Genomic DNA, 27,581 nt, shown 5'->3' on the forward strand with positions numbered 1-27,581 from the left:
GCAATTACTGTTCATACGCGCTAAAAAAAAAAATGTGAAACTCAAAATGCAGACGCGCAATAAGCCCAATCCAAACGGGCACTATGTTTCTCAAAAAAAAAAAGTTTCTTTATATAATACTGATTTTTAAAATTTTTTTTTTTAATTTCAAGTATACTTTAACGAAATTTTTAAAAAATAAATAAATAAGCGAAATTAATTTATGTCAAAGTGATGGATGATCTTTACATATAAGTATATAACCCGTAAAAGTCTTTAAATTACGATTATGTGGGTTTTTTTCAATTTTTACAATAGGTAGTTGAGTATTTGATGCAATAGCCTTATTCAATAGCGAACAAATGGCTGAAATTAAAAAGTTGAAAAATCATTTTAATATCAGCCCTTGAATTATAATTTTTTAATAACTGCACGAGATCTCAATCTATAATTGAGTTGGTAGGGGTGGCTAAGTTAGGGTGGTAATAGGATAAGATCATCCTGACTTCAATATATATATATATATATATATATAATTACAAATTATATATACTTACAACAACAAAAAAATTCTATGGCCGCCTCAATGAGTTGGCTTGAATTATATTGTAATGGCGGCTACATGGCAAACCAGACTTGTCAGTTGTCATACGAATTATGACTAGTCAAATATTGTATCACTTTTGTAATGCTATTCTAACTCTGCTTTAGTTTGTCAGTCATGGTATGCTGAAAACAATTGCAAACTGTTGGATATTTTTATAAAAAATATTATATTTAATTTAATACTCATTTATGTGTATCAATTATCTTTTAATGTCAGATACGTTGATTGTTAAATTTGAAAATTCAAATATAATTCAAAATTTGAATAGTTTTTGTCAATTGTTTTAATCAGAAAATTTATGAACATTAACGTGATATTAATACCACAATTGCCAGCATATTTGGTTTTATTACAAATATATACTTTTCATTCTAAACGTTTTGTATTCAAATGTTCTTAATTGAATATGACATAATAACGTCATATATGGTAGAATTTCAGCACTTAAATGTACAGTTATTGCTAAATTATTTTATGTTACCATATATAAACAAGTGTTTACTATTTGGTTTAAGGAGAGTCAAATACAAATGGCAATATTTATGTATATTTGAAAATTGTATTACACGGTTGGCTTTTAGTCTTTAACCACTTTATGAGTCATTAAATGCATAGATCATGATTCTTTCCTTTCTTGTTCTCAACGTACAAAGGCTGAAAAAGACTTGATATCCGGTCTAGATAATATTATATATATATATATATATATATATATATATATTAAGAAAGCCATTGATTATATTATTAATTTCAATAACTTTATGACCATTTAATGGATATCAAACCCCTTTTGATTCTTTGGCTAAAGATAAGTTATAAGTCCGGCTACTATATATATGGAAAGATTAAAAAAAAATAAAAATAAAAAGTTTAAGAGACACACATATTTTTTAATTTTGAATTAGAAAACTGCAGACTTTTCAAAAACAATTTTTTGTCTTAAACACTTACCATCTATTGGTTCTTATTGCTCACAAAATATTCTATCTTTTACAAAATTTTCTGGGAAAAAAAAGTACTATAGAGAGCTTATATCCTACGAGCAGTGTCGGCTCGCAAGGATAATCAGTAAAGGTGGCTGGGCTGTTGTATCCTAGGGACAACGTGCAGAAACTATTTGTCTAACTACATCGGATATACCGTAGACGGCACAATTTGTCTCAACACAGTAACTTGGTCCACGCCTCATCTCTGCCATTTCTTTTTGGTAAATCAAATTGTATAATTTTCAAGGAAAATTCAGGTATTATCTCTCCTTTATTTCCAACACAAACTATAAGACATTTTCTCTTGATTTGTGGTTTTCTCTTTTTGCCGAAAGTAGAATATAGAGCCGTAGTTTCTATACTTGTAAATTACGAAATATGGTTTTATGGTGTATTTAGGATTTGGAAGCACCACTAATAATTGAATCATCCCTATCTTAATGTGAAACTTTATCCTTGTCACTAAAGCCCTGTTTGGTTGTGGTGATTTTAGGGAGATGGAAAAGGGGAGGAGAAAAGTAGAGAGAAAATGATTTTTTCAAGTATTCGATTGGAATAATTTTAGGAGATAAAACCGGTAGAGCTTAAGTTTTTTCTCCACCCACCAAAACTCTTGTTCTTATATGCGTAGTCGGCCAAAACGGGAAATTAACATTAAATTTCAAACATTATAATTAGTAGTCTAAGTTTTCAAACTATATTTTTTACTAACATCTCGAGTCTAAGAGGCTTGATTTAGGACTTATAAATCGAGTTTTTGAGACTTGATTTTCATGGGTTGATCAAGTCTGATGTGGCATTTTTTCCACGTGGTGATGACCTGAAAATCGAGTCTCTGATAGTCGATTTATATATGATGTTTTCTCATTTCCCATTCCCAGCACGTGTTTGATGGGTTTCGTTCCTTATTATTATCTTCATCATCTCACATTTTCTTACCCAGCAAAACATTTCTTGGTGCTACTATCAGAGCAAGAGCCGCTTCCAAGAACATCAAGCCTTGGATGACGAGGTCTGGCCAGAACATCAAGCCTTCCAAGAGCAGTGGACCCAGGACCCAGGTCGCAGCAACGCGACCCAGGTCTTTCTCTCTCTAATCTGATGGGTTGTTTCCCTCTCTGATCTGAATCTGATCTGATGGGTTTTTGGGTTTTTTTTTTTTTTAATCTGGATTTTAGGTGCTTGTTGGGGGTAGATTTGGTTGGATGTTTTGGTTGATCTGTATTTGTGTTTTGTACTCCAACACTTGTTGAAATTTCATGAAATTTCAAGAACAAATCGAGTGTTTGAACGTCGATATATAAATCGAGTTTCTAACACTCGATTTCCACGTGGCCAAACTGCCACCTCAAACCCGATCAAAACATAAAAACCAACTCTCAAAGACTCGATTTATAGTCCAAAATCGACCCTCTTAGTCTCGAGATGCTAGTAAAAAATATAGTTTGAAAACTTAGCCTACTAATTATAATGTTTGAAAATTAAGGTTAATTTCCTATTTTAGCCTGCGTGGTCCAAAAAGCACATGTTTGGATTTTGTCATTTTCTTCTCTTTCTTCCCTTTGTCTCTCTTTTTTCTTTGTCCTATTCTGATATCCATTTGTTTCATTTTTTTTTTCTTCGGTTTTCTTCTTTGGATTTTGTCATTTTCTGGTACTTTTCATTCGGATTTTATAATTTTTTATATTTTTTTTTTGGTTTTTTTGGTTCATCATTTTTTTCACTAATTTGTTATTTTTTTATATAATAAGGGCATGAGAGTAAATTTAAATCAACTATATTTTTCATCCTCTTATTTCTCTTCTCAACTAAATAAAAAAGTTTTTCATCCCTCCATTTTTCTACCCTCAACCAGACAGACAAAAGCTAATTAACATCTCTTCTATTTCCCACTTTTTCATCACTACTCCATTTTTTATCCTCCTACTTTTTAATATCCTCAATCAAGTGAACCTAATTGTAAGCAATTTTAGACTATATTGTCTAATGTAAAGTTTTCAATCATCAAAAGGGAACAATTTTAGAAAATACCTTTAGCTTCATCTTAAATAAAATATTTGTCCATTCAAAGTATTATCTTGGAAGTAAATCCACAAAGCTCATAGTTTCTTATCATTAAACTTGCACAATGCTTGTCACATAAGCTGGAGGCTTAGTTGCTTATATATATTACCTAGAGTCTAGATTGATGGAATAGAGATCCTGGGCTGATGAAGAAGAGCTATTCCGTGTTGTATTTGATAACTGAATTAGGCTATGAGTTTCCATTGAGCTTGGTCGTGGGTTCTGACCAAATTGGTCTCTGAAGGCTCCAAAACTCCATTCATGACCATAAATACTTGGATCCCAAGCCAATTCATCAACAACTCTTTTGCCTTCAAGCATGCTCACTACGGAAGTCATAGTTGGCCTAAGCGCTGGTGATGGATTAGTGCATAATAAAGCTACTTTAATCATTCTAAGTACCTCTTCCTTATCGAACTCTAAACCCAATTCTGCATCTACCAGCTCCATCAAATTTCCTTTCTGTTGTAAAACGAAGGCCTGAAGTGAAAAGAAGAGAGAATTAGGAAGGGAAAAGGTAATTCATATTAAAAAAGAAAACGTAAGCAAACAATAGAATACCAATTTAAATGATGAAAAAAAAAAAAAACAGTTAGTAAATTAATAAAAGAGTTTTTTTAATCTATATATACTATAAAATCAAAACTTTTGACTGTTTTTTGAACTACTCATGATTTTTCACATCAGTATTATTTTTAAAAAGATAAAAAAATAAAAAACCACTTTCTCCCCAAAAATAATACCCGATACCACTAAAAAGAAAAATTAAAATACGATTATAAAAAAAGAAGCTCTCAAACACTCTGCTCCATTGATTTCAATTTCCAACAGTAGCTTGATCTCATAAGGCCCATAAGGCTCCTTCAACACTGGGTCTTGATATTCCCCAGTTTCAGGTTGATGGCAATCAAAATTTTCAGGAATTGAAGAAGCAGCTACCTGCTTCATCAATCCAAGCAATGGATTCCTATAAGGTTGTTTGCAAGTCCACTCGAAACATATGCAGAAAATCAAGCATAAAGCATATGCAGAATATTGTGGCTCACGCAATCATGCTTAACAAATTTGGATCTTCATCAGCGAGAGAGAGAGAGAGAGAGAGAGAGAGAGAGAATAGAATGGAGGAGAGACTAAAGACTTGAGAGGAAACTGAGATAAGTTGCTGTGAGTAAAAAAATAAAAAGAAAGATGAAAAGTTAAGATTGTGTGTCAGCTAATGTGTGCATAAAGATGAGATGAAATTCAAAAGGAGGAAGACGTGTGTGGATGAGAAAAAAAATTAAAAATAAGAAGAAAGTAAAATATGGCTAGTGAGGAAAATAGTATAATAAAAAATAATAAAATGTTGTAAAAAGAGTTGGGTTGGGCAGCGAGCTTTAGCCAAATTATGAAGGCCCATTGAGTTCAAAAATTACTGTTTAAAAAGATGTGAAAATTATAGTTTAAAAAGTATTGTTGAAATACATGTTTTTAAGTGTTTATAAAACAAAAAAAATGTGTTTGGTATCATGGTTTAAATAACATATTTCAGTGTTCAAAAATATAAAATATGTGTTTGATATGTGTATTAGATTGTAAAAAAAGCAGAAGAAAGTACAAAATAAATATTTTTTAATCAGGACAGATGAAGATTTGGTACCGACTGTGTGGATTCGGCGTTAATCTTCAGAAGAGAGGAGACAAGATGGGAAAAAAAGCTGACCAGGTGGGCCCATTTCATTGTTCAGATAATTACTCAAATGCCACTCAAAACTAGTGTTTATTGTTTAAAAAGAGGTTGGAGGTGATTTCAAAACAGGCATTTCAAAACATGGGTTTTTGAAACACGTATTTCCAAATACTGAGAACAAAGATGGTCCACCAAACATTGTGTTTAAGCCACTATCTAGCCTTATTTTTGAATTTACCTTTGTTGAATTAAAAAAATTAATTAGTATTTTAATTAAAGTAATAGTAGTTTAAGTGAATTGGTTAGATTAATTTTAAAATAACAAATTTTATATAAATTTTATGTTTTTTTTTAATAAAAAAGTAATAGGATAAGAAATTATATATATTATTCTTTTAGGAACTCTGAAACAATATGTCAAAATTGGCCGGTACCGAAATATTCTGTTTCACTAAACAAACCGAAACAGTATTCCTAACATTTATATATATGCTCTGTTCTTGCCGTAACATATAGTCTATAGCCGGTCAAGCTTGAGGTCCTTAAATTTCTTTCTTCTATAATTTTAAGGATTCTTTTCTTCAAAAACAATAAAATATAAAATACCACAAAAATATTCTATTTTTTCAACCTTTTTCTCATAAACAAAACAAGAAAATAAATTAATAAATGTCAATACAATTAAATTCCAAATAAGTATCAAACACAAGTCTAAAATTTATTTCTTTTCCTCCACTTACCAAGCAAACAAATATGTATGGGATTTATATATGTTGTTAATGTGTTATCTAAGCTTCTGATGATAACTATTTTTATTTTTATTACCCATTTTTATTGGAAAACACAGTATTCTCGAATTTGTAACCTATTTACTTTTCTTTGTATTGTTGTGGTTGGTGACAGTGGGGTAAGAACTATATTTTATATCAATTATATTCTATTTTATATCAAGAAATACATGATAGTCACACTATCTCTATTTTTTTTTTTAATTTGATAACATTTAAACATTACTACTATTTTTAAATCTCTTTAAGTATTTTTAAATGTCTTTAATTTGATAACATGACAATAAAAAAATCTTTTGAAAATATTACTACTATATTTTTAAAACTCTTTAAATATTTTTTCGTGCATCGGTCGGGTTAGCGACTAGTTATAAATTTAATGCAATCAACTAAATCATTCTTTTTGTAAATTCATCCCTTTTATTTATTTTCCAAATAAAATAGACTTTTTCAATATTTTTAAAAAAATTTACACAATATTTTCTTTTTGTGCTTAAAACAAATGGAGGATGGGAGATTCGAACCCAAGTTCTTCTCGTGAAGAGAATCAAGCAATGTTACTCAACCACAAAATGTTAAGATTTCATTAACACATCATTTTGATTCCAATGAAAAAAAATTACTTATGCAGCTTGAACCATAAAGATGCAAGGAAAAAAAAAAAAAAAAAAACTGCATGTTGGCCAAACTCTGCCTCAATTACATGTTTATTTTCCTACTTGAGCCCAATGAAACATAAAATTGACATAGTCAAATGGAATAGTTCCAAAGAAGCTACTCAAGTTCATACTGTCTACTAAAAAAAAAAATGTTCATATAGAACTTTTAGTTGTAACTTTCAAAACAAAATGAGAAGGAAGTTTCTTACCCAATCTAGAAGGGATACAAAGTTCTCATTTGGTCGATATTTTATGTTGTTCTTCCTTGCAACAATTTCCAATGCAACAACACCAAAACTATAAACGTCAGCTTTGTAGGTTAAATAGCCCCATAATGCATATTCTGGCGCCATGTAGCCTCTGCAAGACATAAACTTACTATGATATTTGGTTCACTAGTATGATCTTATGAACTTTTAAATCTAACAAGGTCAACATCAATCCATTTCAAACTACCAAATTGTCCAATCAACTGTTACACATTTAATAATGTAATTAATACGACCACCATATAAGTGCATTTAGTCATATTGAACTAGAAGCGATTATGTTTTCTAAGTGGCAAAGTGGATCATTTCTTGAGTACTAGAGAGATAATGCATTTTAATGGGAGTTTTTCTACCTTGGGAAATTCTTTTGACCCATTTTTAGCCCATTGTGAATCCACTATGTGGGATATAAATACCGTTGCTTCATATTAGGGTTTGTTATGTTGTTTAGAGAGAAAAACTGTACAACAAAATCTTGTATATTTTCCCTAAATATAGTAAAATCACTACAATTCTATGGAAATAGACAAATTGTCGAATCATGTAATTTCTTATGTGTGCAATTTCCTTTGTGTTTGATATTTTTCTTTCTTTTTTTCGCTTCTCACAGATTTGCAAATTCGTGTATATTCCCAACATTCTATACTTGTTTTAGTGCAAATATTTTATTGCTACCATATTTTGGAATACTTTTAGGACAACAACCTAACACTATTGTCTTATAATATCAGAATCTATTCAAAATAACTCATAATCAAGATCTACAAATGTGATGAAATAGAAAAGAGGGGAAAATAGACTGCAAAAGGAAGCATAAAGGGGGCAAAATAAAGGAAGGTAGCTCACATTGTTCCAGCAATTCTGGTGCTAATGTGTGTGTTCTCCTCTTCGTCTAGCTTAGCTAAACCAAAGTCAGAGATCTCAGGGTTGAGATCTTGGTCAAGTAACACATTAGTAGATTTAATGTCTCTATGAACAATTTTAATTGTTGATTCCTCATGCAAGAAACTCAGACCTCTCGCTATGCCAACACATATTTTCTGCCTTGTAGGCCAATCCAATTTTAACCGGCCATCCGCAGGACCTAAAATTGATGTTTAGAAACCATTAGTGCTTCGCCCTAATTCTTCTATTATCAACATAAAATGCATGGACTAGCATGGTAAGGTATGAAAAACTAGCTTACCAAACAAAGCATGTGCAAGGCTATTGTTTTCCATGTACTCATATACCAACAATAGTTGTTTTCCTTCAATACAACATCCATACAATCTAACAAGATTAGGATGTTGTAAACCAGATATTATGCCTATTTCATTCACAAATTCACGGCTTCCTTGCTTTGATTTTGATGAAAGTTGCTTAACTGCAATTACAGTACCATCAAATAGAATACCCTGCATCAAGAATAGAAAAAAATGCATTCTTTAGCTTTGTATTTCATCTTATCTCTCTCGCCTAATGCCAGGGATCAATAAGGAGAATAAAAAGAAAGGATGGAAAAATAAATTTATTCTAGAATAGAAAAAGAGCTCGAATACCTTGTAAACTGATCCAAAACCACCTTCCCCAATCTTGTTGGCAGCATTGAAGTTATTAGTGGCAACTTTTATTTGTCTATATGTAAAAAAACCGGTTTGCAGATCTAATCCTTTTAACTCTGTCAAAGGCATCAGGCTAAGATGTCAGATTGCATCTCATAGTATAACAAGACCAATTTTTTACCAATTAAAAATGCATACCTATTGACTAGTTAGATGATTCTTAAAGAGGAGAAGAAAATTACATGCCTTTGGAAGGCACTACATTGTAGTTGAACACACAAGCTGTAAGGGGGGAGAAAAAAGAAAAATATATGAACGAGTACATAAACCCCCCCCCCCCCCCAACCCAAAATTTTTAGATTTTGTCTTTTGCTTCTTTCTCAATTACAAGTACTTTATTGGGAATAAAAAAAATAGATGAAAAGGCGAAATATTCCATTCATTTATCACAGAATGGGAATAAAATAACAGAAGCAATGATAATTTTTTTTTTTTCTAATGATTCCACAGGTTCATATGCTCTAAGCCCTAAAATCATGCAGTTTCTTTTGAAGGTGTAATTTGGAATGTTGATCATCTAGGGACAGATACAGGAAAAAAAAAAAAAAAACTCATTTTCTATACAATGTTCCAACTTCTGGCTAAATTTGGAGATAATGAATACAGTCCTTTCTAATATACACATAAGATTTGCACAGATTACCATTTTCTTGTGATATCCTCCCTCCCAAACAGCCTTTCCACCAAAAAATGCGCAAAATCATAAAAATGAGGAGTAGCACCACAACTACAGCTCCGACCACAATGGATATCTTTATCTTGCCATCATCAGGGAGACTGAAATCTATAGAAAATAAAAATAACTAAGGACAATAATTTGAAGACTGCATTCTGAAACATATTTATCACCATATAGAAAATCCAAAGCAGGATAGAAACATATGGCTCAAAGACAAATTGGCATAGCATGTTTATAAAATGATGAAGATGATGATAAATTTTTTTTGTTGTCACCCATCTAAATGCACTTTAACATGGTCTTTAGTCTTTTATCTAAATGCAGATACATATGGAGTCTTTTATCTAAATTCCTATGATTCCATAGTTCATCAATCTAATCTGAGTGTGGAAGAAATTGGACAACATCAAGATTCTTAATCTCTAATACAATTACCAGCTTCCACAGAGATAGCTGATATGAGAGGACCATATATTCCTCTCTTTGGGGCAGCTGTTGTTCCTTTCCCAGCCCAATAAAAGCGAATCATCAAAATTTTGGTCGTTACATTTGCTTCAAATTCTTTGACAACTTCTTTATCAACCCCTTGTGCAGAATTTTTAATATCAAAATTTTTCAACACCAAGTTTTCCTGCAGCAAATTAATTCATTTAACTCCTCTACTGTAATATAAAGATAAAAATAAATTTGGCAGAATACCTGAACATAAATATCAAATATCCGCCTGGCAACACTAGAAAAAGATCTATTGTCTCTGATTACTATCTCCGCAAAGTGAAGTTTCACTTTATAAGGTCCGTTTGCTAAGCAGCGGGCATAGTATGTGATTGAAAGGGGAGAAACGCGTGCACTTGTGTATAGTTCAGACTCATTCATTCTGAGTATGGATACATTATTTGCTATATAGTCATTTGCACTAGTGTTAATACCCCAAAATCTTCCAGAGCTACTGAACCCCCAATTCTCACTCACACGAACATATTTCGCTGCACCAGCTGGGTCAACATCCTCTTCATACTTAATGTTTCCAATTGTGGTTGCTTTCCCACCACAATTTATATGCACTGAATACCAATCTACATAGAAGCAACACTAAATCAAATACAAGCTGACATGATAGAACAGCAATGAAATTTCCATTTTATTGTTAACTAATTTATGTATTTGTCTTGTACAAGATGAAATTTTTAATTAAACTCTTTTTTTTTCATTTTTGAAGGAAATTACAAAAGAGGAATGCCTGACTAGACAATTGAAGCATGTACCTCACCATAATTTGATTTGAATAGATATATTCATATATGATTACCTTTTGAACATGGAGATTCATCCAGGCACTCATGAAGTGTTCTTAATTAGTGAAGTAGATAAAGAGTGTCAGTTATCCCAAATAAATTGAAAAAAAAAAAAAAAAAAAGTAGCGGTTCTTCGTAAAAGTTTACAAGTTTGAAGCTTACAACTTGTCCCTTCCAGAAAAGCTTTTGAAGAAATTTCTGATGCAAAGGAAAAATCAGTTAGTTTCTGAAAAGGTTATGAAGAGCAAAGTGTGTAAACCTTGAGAAGGCAGACTTACATGTTATCTGGACAGGTTGGTAGAGGGCGCTCTAACAAGTTATTGTAAGAAAGATCTATTTGGCTGTACAAAAAGCATGATTATTATATTGTACTTCGCTATAACTCCAAACAAGAACAACAAAGTACTTTTTAAGAGTATTTTGCTAAAATTGTTAATAGTTTAAACTATTCATGGTGAAAAGTGTTAATATATTTGTCCAAGAGACCAAAACCTATTGTAGGCGTATATTAGTTTAGAATTCTCTACTCTATAAACCATAAACCAGTTCAAGTCAACCACCTGAATTACCAAGTCTAAGAGCCTTGTCCAAGGTTATGTATATAGTATCATGGTAATAAACTAATAACTTTAAAAATATCTTTCTCTAGACTCACAAGTAAATGCAAAATTGAAGTAGAATTTAAGATGAAAACTCATACTATTTACTATCTCTGCTCATGATCCAGTCCGGAACAAACCCAGTGAGCAAGTTGCTTGTCAAACACCTATTTAGTAAAAAAAGAAAAAAACAATATCACCAACTAAACAAATATAGCATGACTATGTTTGGCATCCTATAAAATTCAGTAGCTTATTTGCTAAAAGGTGGGAAAAAAATATGTTAGCTATTTAGAAAGATCAACATTCACTGCTGAGCTACAAGGAGTTTTGTGTTGCGCTATGTAATAAGTAGTCTGAGCTACATGTCGTATTGTAATGTTGTTAGTAAGCAAAATGGCCTTCTCATGTGCTGAGCATGTACCACTTAAGTTAGTTATTAGTGGACTGATTTGTTAAGTCTGTTATAGCCGTTAGTTATCTTGATTCTGGGTTAATGACTCTATGTATATAAACATAACTTCTATTCAATGATAATCAAGCAGAGCATTTCATTTCATTGTGTTTCTCTCTTCCAAATTCAATGTTAGGTTATTACCAAAAAGAAAAAAGTTTATTTGGTAAAAGATGGGACAAAAAATGGATTTAAGCAAATATTTTGGCTAAACTAAGAGGATGCCAAACACACAGTGTATATAAGCTCATAGCTGCACTAACTAATAAAGAAAAAAAAAGTTATGTTTTCCAAAGACAATTGAACTAAAACAATATCGCTATGTGTTTTACCCTAATATAGTGCACCATTTAACCTTTTCTAAAAAGAAATGGAGAGTGTTCTCGTTTTGGGTTTATACTTTATACAGAGTGAAGTTCACTGCAAATTCACCCATGGATCTTGGCCAAAAGCCAAACCTTGCTACATATATGGTTATGCGATTTAGCTGCCTAATTGTTTATTTGAATTTACTCTACAATTGAACTAGGTTAAGGGTTTTGTTGTGAAGATTACAAATATGTCAAATCTGTAAGACCACCAAAGTATGGAATAATTCCATCCAATCTGTTGAAACTGAGATCTCTGCAAGAAAAAACAAAGGGTTTATAACTATAAATCTGAACTGAATAAAGAAAAAAGTTATGACACAAAATGTCAACTAACTAAAAGAATGCAAGTTAAAATTAAGAACACAATAAATTATAAAAACTAATGAACTAATTGATTTAGAAACTCATTAATCAGTCGAGATAATTATGAGCTCTGATACCACCATCTCCCTCAAATAGCACCCATTTTAGCTTAAGTTTCTATTCTAATTTTTATTGAAATAAATATGTGCTCTAGTTTCTAGAAAATAAAGTATGACCTAAAGTTTAAGTCCGTAAATTTCTATATATTAATATCTAGTTATTATATTTTAAGAGCATTGTAATTCAACTGACATCTCTTAACATTTTCATACGAAGCCATCTAGAGTTTAACTTCCCACTCTCCTATTATAATTATCAAATTGTTTAAAAAAAAAAATTTTGAGAAAAAAAAATCTGGTTATATTACCAAAAAAAAAAAATCAAACCTTCATATGTACATATCTACAATATATATGGAAATTCTTCTCCCACACTCCTTATACACTCATCATACACACTCTCTAGCTAGGTTAAGTGTTTAACTTGATTATTGGGTTTTTTTGGATTTTATTTTTGGTTTTGTCTTTTATATATATATTAATCACTGTTACTGATGTATGATTTGCTGGATTTCTCATTTTGGTTTCATTTATGATTGACCGTTGTCTGTCCAATCATCTGAGGGCTGCAATACACTCATTTTCCAGTTAGTGAAGAAAAAAAAAAAAAAAAAAAGGAGCACTACAAAGTTAAAAGTTGTGTCATGTCTGATATATATGTTGGAATTGGTCCAGAGATATTACAGCCCTTCAACATCCTACAACGTAAATAAACTTCTTGTTAGCAAAACTGCTGTAAATTTTGTTAGCATTCCAATCCATAGCAATTTTCAACAAACTAATGACTTACAATCTTTTCATGCCTTTCATGCTACTTAAGTTTGGAAATTTTGAACCCTCTCCCACTAAGTCACTGATCCTTCTACATAGAGTTGTACCATCAATAAGTGTTAGTGATCTTCAACAGAACTCGAAAAAAAAAAAATAATAATTTAAAAATCATATGGCATGAACGTATCCTAGATATTATGCATCTCATGAACTGTTAACTCTTTTTTCAAGAACTGTACGTTAACTTAAATGGCAGAACTCACAGCTCTGTTAAATTACTCAAGATAGAAATGCTAGAAGGAATTGGCCCCTCAAAACCAGTAGCTTGGAGCTCTCTGTTAACCGCACAATTCAAATGGATTTAGATCACACCTAAAAGCTTTACTTTAAAGAGATTTAGATCAAAAATGAAAGAGAAAGCACATACAATCTCTGAAGCTGATTCCAACTTTGAAAAAAGTCGGGCATTCTTCCAATGAAGTTGTTACTACTAATTCTACTGCATATGTGTCCCAAAATGGAAACAACATTGAACAAAATACAAACAGTAATAAGAATGCTGCAATCACCAGAAGGACTAAAATTATTTTTCAAGTAAAATCAAAAAATGCAAAAATATTTTTTTTATCCTCATATTTAGGGTCTATTTTCAATTTGGACCTCATATATATATATATATATATATATATAACGGTCATTTTGGTCTTTTAGATTTGAAACTCTTGAAGCCTAAGTGTGGGTTTGGATTCAGCGTTTCCGCTGAATCCTACGTCGTGTTTTCCTCTTTTTTTTTTTTTTGCTTTCACGCGTTTAAGGGAGGAGACAAAATTTACTGTTCATGAGACAAATGTCATTGTTCACGCACTATTCTGGTACTGTTCATGCACTGTTTACGGGTCCCACGATACTATTCACACATTTAAAAATTATTTTGCTACAGTGTTTTCAGTTTTTAGTTTTCAGTTTCAACAAAAATAAGTTCAATCCAAACACACCCTAAAGCTCTAGCTTTTTAGAGTAATTTGAAGCCTAAAACTTTAACCAAGTTTGTAGTCAAATTTTGTCCATGAAAATATACTTTCTAACATTGTATTACTACACGTAAAAAAGAAAACAATTAAGCGGTGGTGCTTTCTAGCAATTCAATGAGTTCAGTGGAGGCTTATCAATTTCTTTGGGTTTGTTGTTGTGTTTGGTTAGCAAGAAAGAAAGTGAAAGGAAATAAAAAGAAAACTTTAGTGTCTTTTCAAAATCATTTTTTTCTTTTCTTAAAAAATAATTATTTTTTTTTTTACTGATTTAGATTTTTTATTTATTGAGATGCTGACACAATTTTTTTAATAGCAATTAAGTAATTATTATTATTTTCTATTTGTCATGAGTGTGTTCAGTTAGGAATACAAAAATCCTATGTTCCACTTTATGTTTAACCAATCATTGTATGCTATATGTTTGATTTTTTCCCTCCATTTTAAACATAGGGTATTTTATAAGAAAAGAGAAAAGAGTATGTTTCAAATTGTAATTGGTGGAGGATAAACCCATAAAGTGGAACACAAAAATATCTTTTTCTGTTCTACTTTGTGCTCCACTAACCTTCAGTCAGTATTTCATTGGTTTCGTTAGTCTTCTATTATTACTAAACTAACGAGAATGTCCAAAGTGACAACAATTTCAAAATAGGATCAAAATAACTGCCAAAAATTAAAATGAGGACCAAATTGAAAATAACCCTTAAATATAAGGACCAAAAAGATATTTTTGCCGACTAAAAATAATTTCAACTACAAAAAGGGTTATAACCACTTACAGATCCGTTAATTTGATCAAATTAGTAAGAGTAACTGGCAACTTTCCTGTGAGATTGTTAGCATTAAGAATGCTGCGGTTGTCAAGAGGAAAGTTGAAATCATTTCATGTGTAAGGATTAAGCAAATTGATGAAAATTTAGAAATGAATAATCAAATTTTATTTGAAAAAGTAAAGAAATACTCACAGATTCTCCAAATTAACCAAATTTCCAAACTCATGGGGAACCATTCCAGAAAACATATTGTTTTGTAGGCTCCTGAGTATATAATATATTCTTAAATATTAAAGCCATATTTTTACTATCTATATGATAGGAGAGAAAGAAAGATACAATAAGAGCATACAGATGTTTTAGTGTGGTCATTTTTCCCAAGAAGCTTGGAATTGGTCCTGATAAATTGTTCACACTGATTGACCTGAAGCAAATTCAATTAATTCAATAAGAATGAGAATTTATAGCTAATCTTGGACACAAGCTGAGAAGTCACTTACAGAGATTCCAACTGTATAAAAGCCCATTCGCTAGGTATGTTACCACTAAGGTAGTTACGATCAAGATTACTACAATCAAGTGGAAATGGTGGAATTAGATGCTTAAATCAATTTCGGAAGCTATAGTTAGTAAAACAAATAATGGTTACTCTTCTTACAGGGACTTCAGGTAAGGTAGCTTCACCAGAGCTCGCGGAAGCACACCGGCAAGATCTTGTGCTTCAAAGAACCTGTGTGACAAGGATATTTATAGAAGAATATTTACATGTAATTTGAATTGTTGAGAGAGAGAGAGATACATAAAAAAAATAAAAATAAAATTATAAAACCTCCATGTATCTATACAGTTTGAAACCCTAAATGGGCTCAATTGAAAATGCCAAGAGTTGTTAATGCCAATTGAACTATATAAGACTCTTGACACCTAAAAATGAAGACTAATATTAAAGATATTGAAATGTGCTAAATAACATATGGAATATATTAATATCTCCCCTGAAACTTATAGAGGGTGGAGGAAGCTATCTTAAGTTGAAGGTGATAGCATTTCAGTTGAAGATGAAATGTCAAAGATGTCAGTGGATAAGACATAGCATCCTTGAAGAGTACAAGGAGTATGGAATTGTTGAAGGAGAAAGTACCCTATACATCCAAGGTTTATAACTTAATAAGTGAAACAAAAATATGCTCTCAAGAGTTCTTGTAAATGTTAAAAGCCTTATAGCTCAACCAGTTTTTCTCTTTTGATGTTCTCAATAAAAAATATAAAAAAATAATAATTAAAAAAAAAAAAATCAAGATTCAAATTCCTCCGCCCCATTAAGTTATAACTATCAAATCAAGGGAAAAATAAAGTCTTCATAGATGGTCTTAAACAATTGCGATTGTCAAATAAAAGTTCTTGCCTATATAACTTTCAAAATATCAATTAATAAATTATGTTTAATTTTTGAATGTCAAGTATATATACGCACTATGAAGTTTGCTTTGTTTGACTAACCAATCTAATTCATCTACCATGAAGTTAATGGTGTTACAGATGGTCTAGTAAGAGAGGAACGAAGTAAAGAAGCAGACTTCAAGAATGCATGCCATGGGCGGCTTTACATTAAGGCCAGGGGGTTCAAATGAACCCCCTGACCTGGCCCAAACAAAAATTTTATATATAAAATTTTTATTTTATTTTTTTCATTTTGACCCCTAAAATAAAATTTTGAACACCCTAATCCTAAATTTTGTTTGAACCCAATTGAAATGAGCTTGAAGCTTGAATATGATCATCTTAATTTTAATTTCACAATATTTTTACAATAATATGAGGCAAATTGTAACTACTTTTTATCTGGATCCACAACAAACAATATTTTTTTTTTAACTACCTTTAACAATTGACCACCTAGATTTTGTTGTGGAATTTTTTTGAAAGTATTGTGTCAGTTCCAAAAATTTTGCTTATTCTTAAAAAAAAAATTATATATATATATATATATGAATATTCTTTCCATGATTTTGGCTTACTTTACAGTTGACAACGAAGTGAAGTTGTTTTTCCTTGCACTTTTCTTCTTTATTAATAAAAAAAAATTACATCACTGTTACAACCAACACATCTGTACAAATTTGTATCTATATTTGTAATTTTTTCCTCGTTCTCTTTATCTCAGTTTCTCCTTTCTATTTTTTTCTTAGTTTTCTTTTTATCTCCAATTCAAAGAGAGTGACTATGTCTATGTGTATGTTTAAGAAGTCATCCACTTCAAAAGCAAAAACTTATATCAATTACTATTTTATTTTCTTAGTTTCACATTTACTCCTAGTCCTACTCTTAAGTGTATTACTAGTCTTCTCCTTCTTTATCATATTATTTTATATAATTTATATTACATATAAATATAATAAGTTATTATTAACTTAACAAAAATGTATGATTAGTAATTTAATTATATTAGTTTATGCATTCAATAGTTGTTGTCTTACCTATTTTATAACAGTTTTAGACTATTGTATAATATAGTTATATTGTATACTAAATTATATTTAGAATATTATTTTAAATTATTGTATATAATATGGAAGTTTATCTATACAAAAAAAGATTAATCATTTAATTTTTTACTCACTCCTCATGACAAATGACAAATTCCTAACTTTGCCATTGCTGAACCCCCTATAAAAAAATCCTGGAGCCGCCACATGCAATGTCCATCTTTTGTATCAAACCCTTATATAGGATCTTTTGCAAATAAGCACTCCCAGAGATCTAGTGCTCTCTAAAATCTTTTGAAACCAGGCATCCACTAATGGTGCCAATTTTGTAATTTGGTGACTAAATAAATAAAAATTCTTCTATTTTCACCCCAAAAAAAAAAACAAATTTAATTCATCCAAAATAAATAATTAATCTATCAAAATGAAAGTTTACGTACAATCCGACGACGTGGCATACACTATCTGGGTATGAGCAATTACAGATGAGAGAATTGTTGTACAGTGGCCTTGAATCCAACTTTGATAAAGGCGTTAACCAACTTGGCTCATTTATGCATGGGTCCACATTGACATTCCAATCTTTCTTTCCCAATTGTGAAGCTATTTCACCAAGGGCTTTCACTACATGATAAATCAAACTTAATTAAATTTTCTTTTTCTTTTTTTGGCCTTAGATTTATTTTTTCAAGCCTAGTTATAGAGTTAGTATAATTATTGCTATGCTTAAGCTATTCATTCATAATTTAAGCTGATTATAAACATATATTTCAAACAAGTAACCAATAAAAATAAAAATAATCAATATATAATCATTAATATATGAAGTTAAAAGGATTAATCTAAATATAAGACATTTAAATTTAAACAACTTATCCAAATACTTAAAATTAAAATTAAAAAATAAATTAACTTAAAAGTACTAGAAATATGATCATATACTTGAAAGTTTAAAAATGTTTTATGTAGGCCTTGTTTTTTAAAAAGATAATGTATTTTTACTTTTTATTTTTAATTAACTTAAAAAGTATCAATATTTATTCTCTCCCTCTTTTATATTTCATTTTGAATTATCAAAAGGTGAGTTAATTGCAAAAGACCTTAAAAATATATATAGCATTGTAAAAGAATTACTTTAGGTTTTTTTTTTTTCTTGGAAAGAAAAATCAACATATAAAATTTGACACATGTTAGGAGATACTGTGACAATATGTCACAACTCTAAGGTAATATATAAGATTTTCTTTTTCCCTTCGAGTTAAAAATTATTTTGTATATTTCTCCTTCAAGCACTTCAATACACTTCTGAATGTGTAGATGTCCATTCCCACCGGTTTGAATGAATTTGAAGTTATGAAGTAGAAATATACAAAATTTTATATATATATAGGATTGGGTTCAAGTTACACCTAGTGTAATTCTAAACAATATTACACTACTCAATATTTTTTAATTGGATGTGAATATCGACAAATCTACCGTTAGATTACATTATCTTCGTATATTCTTTATGCTTGCAAAATTTCGAAGTAATCAAAGATTAATAGCTATGTCATCAATCAATTGTTAAAATTCAATTTTTTATAATTTAAAATAATGCATAAAAAATGAGTTTATAGATCAAATGGTAAATAGCATCCAATTGATATGAAAATTGGCATGCAAGTTAAGAACATGTAATTCAACGATTGGATTTTCTAAATATTAATTAAATAACAAGTTATATATATATATATATATATATATATATATATATATATATATATCAGAGGAAATTAAAGAAGTCCTCACCTTCATCACGAAGATATATATATATATATATCGGAGGAAATTAAAGAAGTCCTCACCTTCATCACGAAGAGTATGCCCTGACCCTGCTTGTGCTGCCATGCACTTAACTAACAAGAGCACTATAAACCTAATAATGTAAGGAAGAAGCCTTGCCGTCATCATCTCTGCTCCGCTGACTTGTACTTCACGAACTCTTCTTGCAAAGTGCATATCTGATTTACCATACATAGAATATCATCATATTATTGATAAATGTTAAAGGGACCCTTCATTCTAAAGAGTAGGGCCATTAACATTCAATAATTTTTTTTTGTTTGTTTTGTTTGTGTTTTTCAACCTTCAACGGTGGACTACGTGTCTACGTCCCATCAGTAACACATGAAAGAGATTCCTTTAAATTAGAAAATCTACGAAAAGCTAACATATGTGAACTAGAAAAATCATGTCACTTTTTTTCGTTTAGCTTTCAACATTTCTTTTTTGTCCTATCCATTTGTCATGAGTTTTTTTTTTTTTTTTTTTTTTTTCATGAGTTTTTTCGTTTAGCATTTAATTCATTTTGTCTATATAACGCTGCTTCTTTAAAATCTTAATTTTTTAAGTATAAGTATATTTGAGCTCAATTTCAACAAAAATATATATTTATATAAAAAGCCAAATATGCATATGGAAACGGACATTTAATCTTAACATTTAACCCGGAAAAGTCTTTAAATTGATTTTTTTTTTCAAGGTTTTTCAATTTTTACAATATGTAGTTGATTTAGCTAGAATTATATGGTAACGTCGGCTACAACTAGCGGACTAGACTTGTCAATTATTGTTCCACTTTGTAATCCTATTTCTCACTCGGTTTCAGACTTTATTTTAGTTTGTCGGTGATGCAAGTCTGAAAACAAGCTGCAAACTAGAAGACTTTTTTTCTCTTGATTTTGACTGTGGGGCTTTCTCTTGCTGCGGGAAGTAGAATATAGAGCCTTAGTATTTCTAAATTATGAAATATATATGGTATGGTGTATTTAGGGTTTGTACGCACCACTATTGCATCCTCTCTCTATGTTATTTTGAAAATTTTATACTCATCACTAACCCTAAATATAGGAATATTATCACAACAACAACAAAATCTTAGTTTTAAAATTTTGGAATCAGTTATGAATTCTCAAAAAATTAATTAAAGTCGTTCACATATATTTGTTTTCTATATTTTATTCTTTTTAAAATCAAACAATCTATTACGTTTTTAATTGACACGTCTTTTTTATTACTTCTACCAATGTGGTTTTCGTTCTTCTCACATAAACTCATGTGGTTTTGTGTGTGTGCATGCTACTTGATATATTCTTTTTTTTCTTTTTTTGTGTTATTATTGGTTTGAATATTATGGTACTATTTGCACTGCACATGTGTTCGCTCATTGTTCTTATATAGGAATTTTCATGGATTTTCTTGAACTATTGTTGGAACATGCATGCATGAGAGATAAATGATTTAGAGCCAGTTCATTACAGTTGTGTTCATTAACTCTACTGCAAGAATGAATTCTATTATGCTCTGTTTGTTTCGTTGGAAAACCTTCTTTAAAGATAGTTTTTCACATTTTTCAATGTTTGGTAGTACAAAAAAAAAAAAAAAAAAAAAAAAAAACTAGTCAATGGAAAACTATCTTTAGTCAACAGAAAATCCTAATAAAAATTAGACTTATTTTCTATAGGTTGTTTTCCAAAAAATTATTTTGAAAAACAATCTCTCTCTCACGCATTGCATTTCCTATAAATATTATTTTCGTCTGTAACCATGGGAAACATAATTTTTTGGCGCCTTCTCTCTCTCATGGTTCTTATATAGGAATTTTCATGGATTTTCTTGAACTATTGTTGGAACATGCATGCATGAGAGATAAATGATTTAGAGCCAGTTCATTACAGTTGTGTTCATTAACTCTACTGCAAGAATGAATTCTATTATGCTCTGTTTGTTTCGTTGGAAAACCTTCTTTAAAGATAGTTTTTCACATTTTTCAATGTTTGGTAGTACAAAAAAAAAAAAAAAAAAAAAAAAAAACTAGTCAATGGAAAACTATCTTTAGTCAACAGAAAATCCTAATAAAAATAAGACTTATTTTCTATAGGTTGTTTTCCAAAAAATTATTTTGAAAAACAATCTCTCTCTCACGCATTGCATTTCCTATAAATATTATTTTCGTCTGTAACCATGGGAAACATAATTTTTTGGCGCCTTCTCTCTCTCATGGTAAGCTTTTTCACTCTTTCTCTCTTCCCTTTACTTTTTCTCTCCTCGCACCCTCACTGTCAAAATTTTAGCATGAAAACCAAATTCATTCTTAGTTTTTTATTTATAATGATTACATTAGTTGGTTTACAAAATACACATGCTTTAAATTATATAAGAAATATTTTTTTAAAAAAATTGCGTACCAAACACTAGAAAACATTCTCAAACTCATTTTCAAGGTCGTTAACAAACACTGGAAAATAAGACAATTTTCTAGAAAATGTTCTTTGAAAAATGAAATATTTTCTAGAAAATGTTAATGTTGAAACAAACAGAGCATGAAAGCATTCCAACAGAATGCATTTTCCAAAATGTATTACGATAGAAAACATTTGCTGAAAATAAAAATTTTTAAAAATTAAAAAAAAAAAAACAAAAAAACAAAAAACAAAAACGTGTTAGATATTATGCTTAATTTTTTTATTGAAAAGAAGTTATACTAAATGAAACTGCGTTTACTTTGAAAAAAAAAATTGTATAATGCACATGCACTTTATTAGGATGATTATAGTAACAAAAAGGTTATGATTTTTAATAAATAAATTGTACCCATAAAGGCCGACATACGTTGTAATTGACATCCATTACATAAAATTCCGAAAATAAAGGTTTGTAATACATCTATTTAAATACAATCACCACTAATTATAAGAATAATAAAAGTGAAATACATCGTGTCATCACTGAAATTACAAAGATGCAACCATAACAAAAACATATAAGAAATTAATATACTTTTTAAATAATAACCCTAACAAGGAACAAAAAAAAAAAAAAAAAAAAATCTATGCCCAAAAAAAGCATTAAGTTTTACTTTTAATCAAATAAAAATTAAGTGAAGAAAAAATAAATTAAAAAGAAAAACCATACCCCCTAGACCATTTCTCCAATCTCCCAAATAAATTCTACAATTTATTTACTACAATTTTCACGCTTCCATAATTCAACAAATTTCTACCACCTTTTTCACAAAATTCAAGAATTTTTCTCCTAATTCACAATTTCTATTATCCCTCTCCAAAATCTGTGAACCTCTCTCTCTCTCTCTCTCTCTCTCTCTCTCTCTCTAGATCTAAACAACAGTTTCCTTAACCATAATTCCCTGTCCATTACCCCCAATCCAACCATGATCCCCTCTCTATTTCCCTCCAATCCTCTTTCACTCTCTCTCTTCTAGGGCTTCAATAATCTTTCTCCATAAACTCAAATAACGATATGCACAATGTAAATGATCTTGAGTCTGTGATTTATGCAACAACAAGACCGAGGATACGCATATAGACTATTTTTGTGGTGGTGTCAGAACACACACACAGGAAAACATAGAAGAGGAAGAAAATTGAAAGAAAGGGGAAAGAAAAAATAAATAAATAAAAATAGACTTAATTTAGCTAAAGTAGAAACAAATTGCATAATTAGAATCCTCATTCTTTTTTATTACTATCTCTACTTTAGAAAATACAATTTGTAAAATGTATTCTACGTAAAATGCATTTATCTTATTTTAGAAGCTCGATCATAAATGATACATGTCGACTTCTTTTGCAAAATGCAGCTTTTGCTTGAAAGTTGGAAATGCGTTCTCAACAAAGATGTCATACATAGCCTAAGTTTTAAATTACCCATTCTTCTAAAAGTGTAAATTGTTAGAAAATTGTAAATTTAATAATTTAACTACATAATTTTAATATTCCTCTCACATGTGGGTTCAAACTATCTTTTAATAGAGGAAACCCAATACATGAAATTTAAAGGAGAGACAGAGTGAGAAGACAATAATTAAACTCAGGTCCTCCTGCTTTAAAACTCTTCAAGCCATTGTGATCAAGCAAACCAATTACCCACTCAAAGTCAAAATCCATTAGAAACCTAGCACACCTTCCTTAAATATCAACCAATATTGACCTGCACCCAAGCAGGCAAAAACGTCTAAAACAGATAAGAGCGTGTGTTGCAACTCCTTATTATCGATGAAGTCACTTTCGTCCTAGTCGGTGGTTTGAAAGCAAGCGATGATGTTCGAATTGATGCTCAATTGAAAAGCTGAGAGGGTAGGGGCTTCCGGTTGTGGAGGCATGCCTTAGCCATAGCGGGGTGGCTAAAATGTTTTACACCAAAAACATGCAACCTAAAATTTGCTTCCAAATATAGAAGTTTTATATTAATTTCAGTTCTATTTTCTTTTGAATTTTTTTTTTTTTTTTTTTTTATTGAAAATAAGATTTGGGTCTTTTCCAAGTCGATGATCTTATCTAGGTTGTCAACATTCTAAAATGAGTTTAAAATAAATTCTTAGTTTCGTACAAGGACACACTTTTTTTTTTTTTGGTACAAGGACACACTTGGAACTATGAATTGTATAATACATTAATACTATTATACTTTACTCTTTTTTTTTTTTTTGATAGACGTATAATAATTGAATATATACAACTATTACTTTTCATTATGATAAAGGGAGGCATTTTCTACATCAGAAGACACGATATACATATAGTTTAAGAAGCTGAACTTTAATCATATATGGCTTAAGTGTATTTGTTAATTAATTCATAAATTCATTGTTTCATAATGTATTTGCTCATATAATTAAGGTTTTTTTTTTGGGTGTGGTTAAAGTGTCTCTATAAGGTTTAATTGTATTTTTATATTATTACTAGTGTGTAACCCCATTCATATGTACGGGTATAATTAAAAACAATCACAATTATAAGTTCAAATTGTATATATATATATTTTTAGAAGAGATTGAAATTATACATGGTATGAACTTACACTTTTTTTAAATCATAAATTTTTTAAATATGTAATGGTTTCTCATTACACACACGCACACACACACACACACATATATATATATGATTTAAAATTTAATTAGATTTAAACTCTTCGGTTTTTGTACCCAATAATTCACTTGTCACAAAAATTAAAAAATTAGATGGACACGTAATACAAAATTAGACTTCAATTGAAATCCAATTTAAAATCTAATTGGATTTGGACTTTTTCGATTTTTACATTCAAAAATTCACTTTACACAAAAATTAAAAGCTAAACATAATACATAGCGCATAATTGGACTCCAATTGAAATTTAATTTAGATTCTAATTTAATTTTTTCTAAGTTTTGGCTTTTAATATATATATATATATATATATATATAGATTTATGAATTCAATTTATTCATAGCGTACGTAATGAGATTTTTTATATTGTTTTTTGAGTTCACTTCTTTAAAAACGACGATTTAAACAAGCAATTTTTCTTAACCTTGGGATCATTTTTATTTAGGAATTGAATTAAACCTCACGCAGTTAAAGTGTAACATTTTAAACTACAAATAATTAAAGTGTGATTACCTCTCATGATTATCTTTTTGTAAATTTTAAATTCAGTAATTGCCTTACTTCATTCAATGTGTTTTATACAATTATGCATTGTTTGGAATTCCATTTACTGTAGCACGTGCTTAATTTAATGCTACGATAATTTTTTTTTTTTTGAGAAATAATAATATATTTATATTTATATATACACAGTAAAATTCCCTCCTTGTTTCCATGTGTAGATCATCATTATTAATCGAATAATTTTTACAATATAATAAAATAATAACTTTAGTGAAAAAATTTATTAAAAAAAATCACCATTTTTTGGGTAACATGTTGTAATTGATGTATAATATATATATATATATATATATTAATAGTCAAAGCTTAGAGAAAATCCAATTAGATTTTAATTGGATTCTCAATTTTGTGTCACATGTCTCATTTAATTTTTAATTTTTGTGCCAAGTGAATTATTGAATGTAAAAATCGAAAAAATCCAAATCCAATTAGATTCTAAATTGGATTTCAATTGAAGTCCATTTTCTCCCCACATGTCCCATTTAGACATGTATGATTTAAAAAAAGAGTACGCTAATACCATATATAATTTGAACCTCTTCTAAGAAAAAGTATAATTTGAACAGTATATTTGTGATTTTTTTAAAATTATACCTGTGCATGTGCACGAGACTACACACTAGTTGGTATTAATTAATGGTGGAGCTATATGTAAGAAACATTGTACAAATTACAATTTGTCGATTCAACATTTTTTTCAATTTTCCGCTTATACAACAAGCTGGGCAGTGGAATTCAAATCCAAATTCTCTTAGAGCACTAGTATCGATGGTGCTAAAAAGTTATATTACTATTTTTGGCACCACCAAATACCAAATTGTGGCTACATTGGTGGAGCCAAAGCCATATTTTTGGCTCCACAGCTACAGTGCACCACTACTTTTGGCTATGTAGGGAATTAACACGAAATTTCCAAACCTGTGAGAGACAAAATAGAGAAAACACATGTCAAAGAAAAAAATAATCACACACACAAGACAACATTTACGTGGTTCGGCAATTTGCTTACGTCCACGGAATTGCAGGAATTTCACTATTATCAGAGAAAAATACAAAGTGCGATAGTACAATTTTCTCTCTCTCAAAAACTATATCAAAAAACCCTAATCACCAAAACAATGGTTTCTATATCCTACGCATAGGATTCACAATGGGCTACAAAACGGGTTACAGCTTAGGTCAATAGACCCAAGCCTCTGCTCCATGGACTAAGCCTCAGAAAATCTCCCATTAAAAACCACGCAACATCATTTCGAGTCGGGTCGTCATCCGAATCAAACATAATTAGGCTCCACAAAACCCAACAAGCTATGCACTGTAGCTCATATGTAAAAAATAAATATTATTAAATTGTTGTGTTCACACTACTTTTTGATAAAAATTCTCTTTTGGTATGTGATCACACTGCTTTTTAATGAATTTTTTTATATCATTTTAATCAAATAGTTAAAAATATAGATCATTGATATTGGGTGTATTGTAAAGTAAGAATGTAAAATAGATAAAATAGCTCTTTGTGGAGCCATATTGCTAAAGTTATGTCTCCATCAATTTAGATGCTTTTACATGGGAGAATTGGACAACAACACTGAATTGTAAGTCTCTTACCTTATCACATCAATCTGTCTTAAAAGTTTTTAACAAGTTTGTAACCAAATGGGTAGCCAAAAAAGTACTAGTACACCAATAATACGATGTTGAAAATAATAATAATAATTGTAAGGACTGGTTGTAGGATTCTGGCCCAACAAATGTATGGAATTAAGCCTAAAACAGCCTAAAACAATAAATTTGTAGAGAATGGGTTGGGAAATTGGGCTAGCGTAAACCAGGTGACAGAAAAAAAGATTTAAGTGCTAAAATGAGAAAGATAACAAAAACTTGTTAAGGAACAATGCTCTCGGATTGGGCCGAGGATGTTGATTCTTCTATACTTTCAGTTTAAAGCTCTATTACATATTTCCTTACAATTATTTTCCTCCCCATTTCACGGAGGGTCTTTCATGTTATATAGCCCCTCTGAGCCATCTTGATCCTACACTTGTCGTTCACCTGAGTCCTTACTTAAGTGTCCGTCCCATCAGACACCCTCTTTGGCTCTCTGTGAGTTGCATTCGCCAAGGTAACACTGTTCAGAGGTCTTCTCCATATAAATGCGGCCAGAAAAGTAGTTGTAATACATTTAATGCAGTGGTAGCAGCTTTTCCCTTAGATAATTTTGAGTTTACTTCCTTCTTGCACGTTTACGAGACACATTCTTATTGTGGGAGCTTCTTGGAGGGTTGCCTTGGTAGCTAGAGTATGTGTTTGAGCGGTCTTTTTCATATCCGAGTAAGAGCCCCTCCTCGGATTACATTCCATTCGTCCCTCACTTGAATGCCTCTCAGTGGGAAGTCCTGATAACGTCTTGCTTCTCTTCGGACGATTCAGCTATTCCAGACAAAATCCCAAGGCTCATCGTGTCATCCTAGGCCTTTATCCCTACAATAGCCCTTCAAAATTCCGGTTTTTCCCTCTCATCCGAGGAGAAAAGTGGGATTTTAATTCCCAAGAGATGAAGTTAACTCCCTCTTTGATT

At 30.4% G+C, this 27,581-nt stretch overlaps 1 protein-coding gene across 1 annotated transcript; it reads right to left on the bottom strand.

Moving 5' to 3' along the window:
• Positions 1-3,678: 3,678 nt before the first annotated feature.
• On the bottom strand, positions 3,679-19,430 carry LOC115967309 (probable LRR receptor-like serine/threonine-protein kinase At1g07650). The gene is made up of 24 exons (XM_031086385.1): positions 19,354-19,430; positions 17,947-18,130; positions 15,679-15,750; positions 15,521-15,589; positions 15,373-15,444; positions 15,213-15,284; positions 15,027-15,098; positions 13,644-13,715; positions 13,480-13,551; positions 13,236-13,307; positions 13,072-13,143; positions 12,208-12,276; positions 11,300-11,365; positions 10,878-10,940; positions 10,762-10,797; positions 10,614-10,654; positions 10,004-10,380; positions 9,740-9,935; positions 9,269-9,409; positions 8,563-8,681; positions 8,208-8,418; positions 7,868-8,105; positions 6,962-7,112; positions 3,679-4,116 (listed from the first exon to the last, which is right to left on the bottom strand). Exons 1-24 carry the CDS (start codon positions 19,394-19,396, stop codon positions 3,742-3,744), a joined length of 2,955 nt encoding a protein of 984 aa, XP_030942245.1. The 5' UTR covers positions 19,397-19,430; the 3' UTR covers positions 3,679-3,741.
• Between the last annotated feature and the right edge of the window lie 8,151 nt (positions 19,431-27,581).

The sequence above is a fragment of the Quercus lobata genome, chromosome 11 (assembly GCF_001633185.2).
Source record: "Quercus lobata isolate SW786 chromosome 11, ValleyOak3.0 Primary Assembly, whole genome shotgun sequence".
Lineage (NCBI taxonomy): Eukaryota > Viridiplantae > Streptophyta > Magnoliopsida > Fagales > Fagaceae > Quercus > Quercus lobata.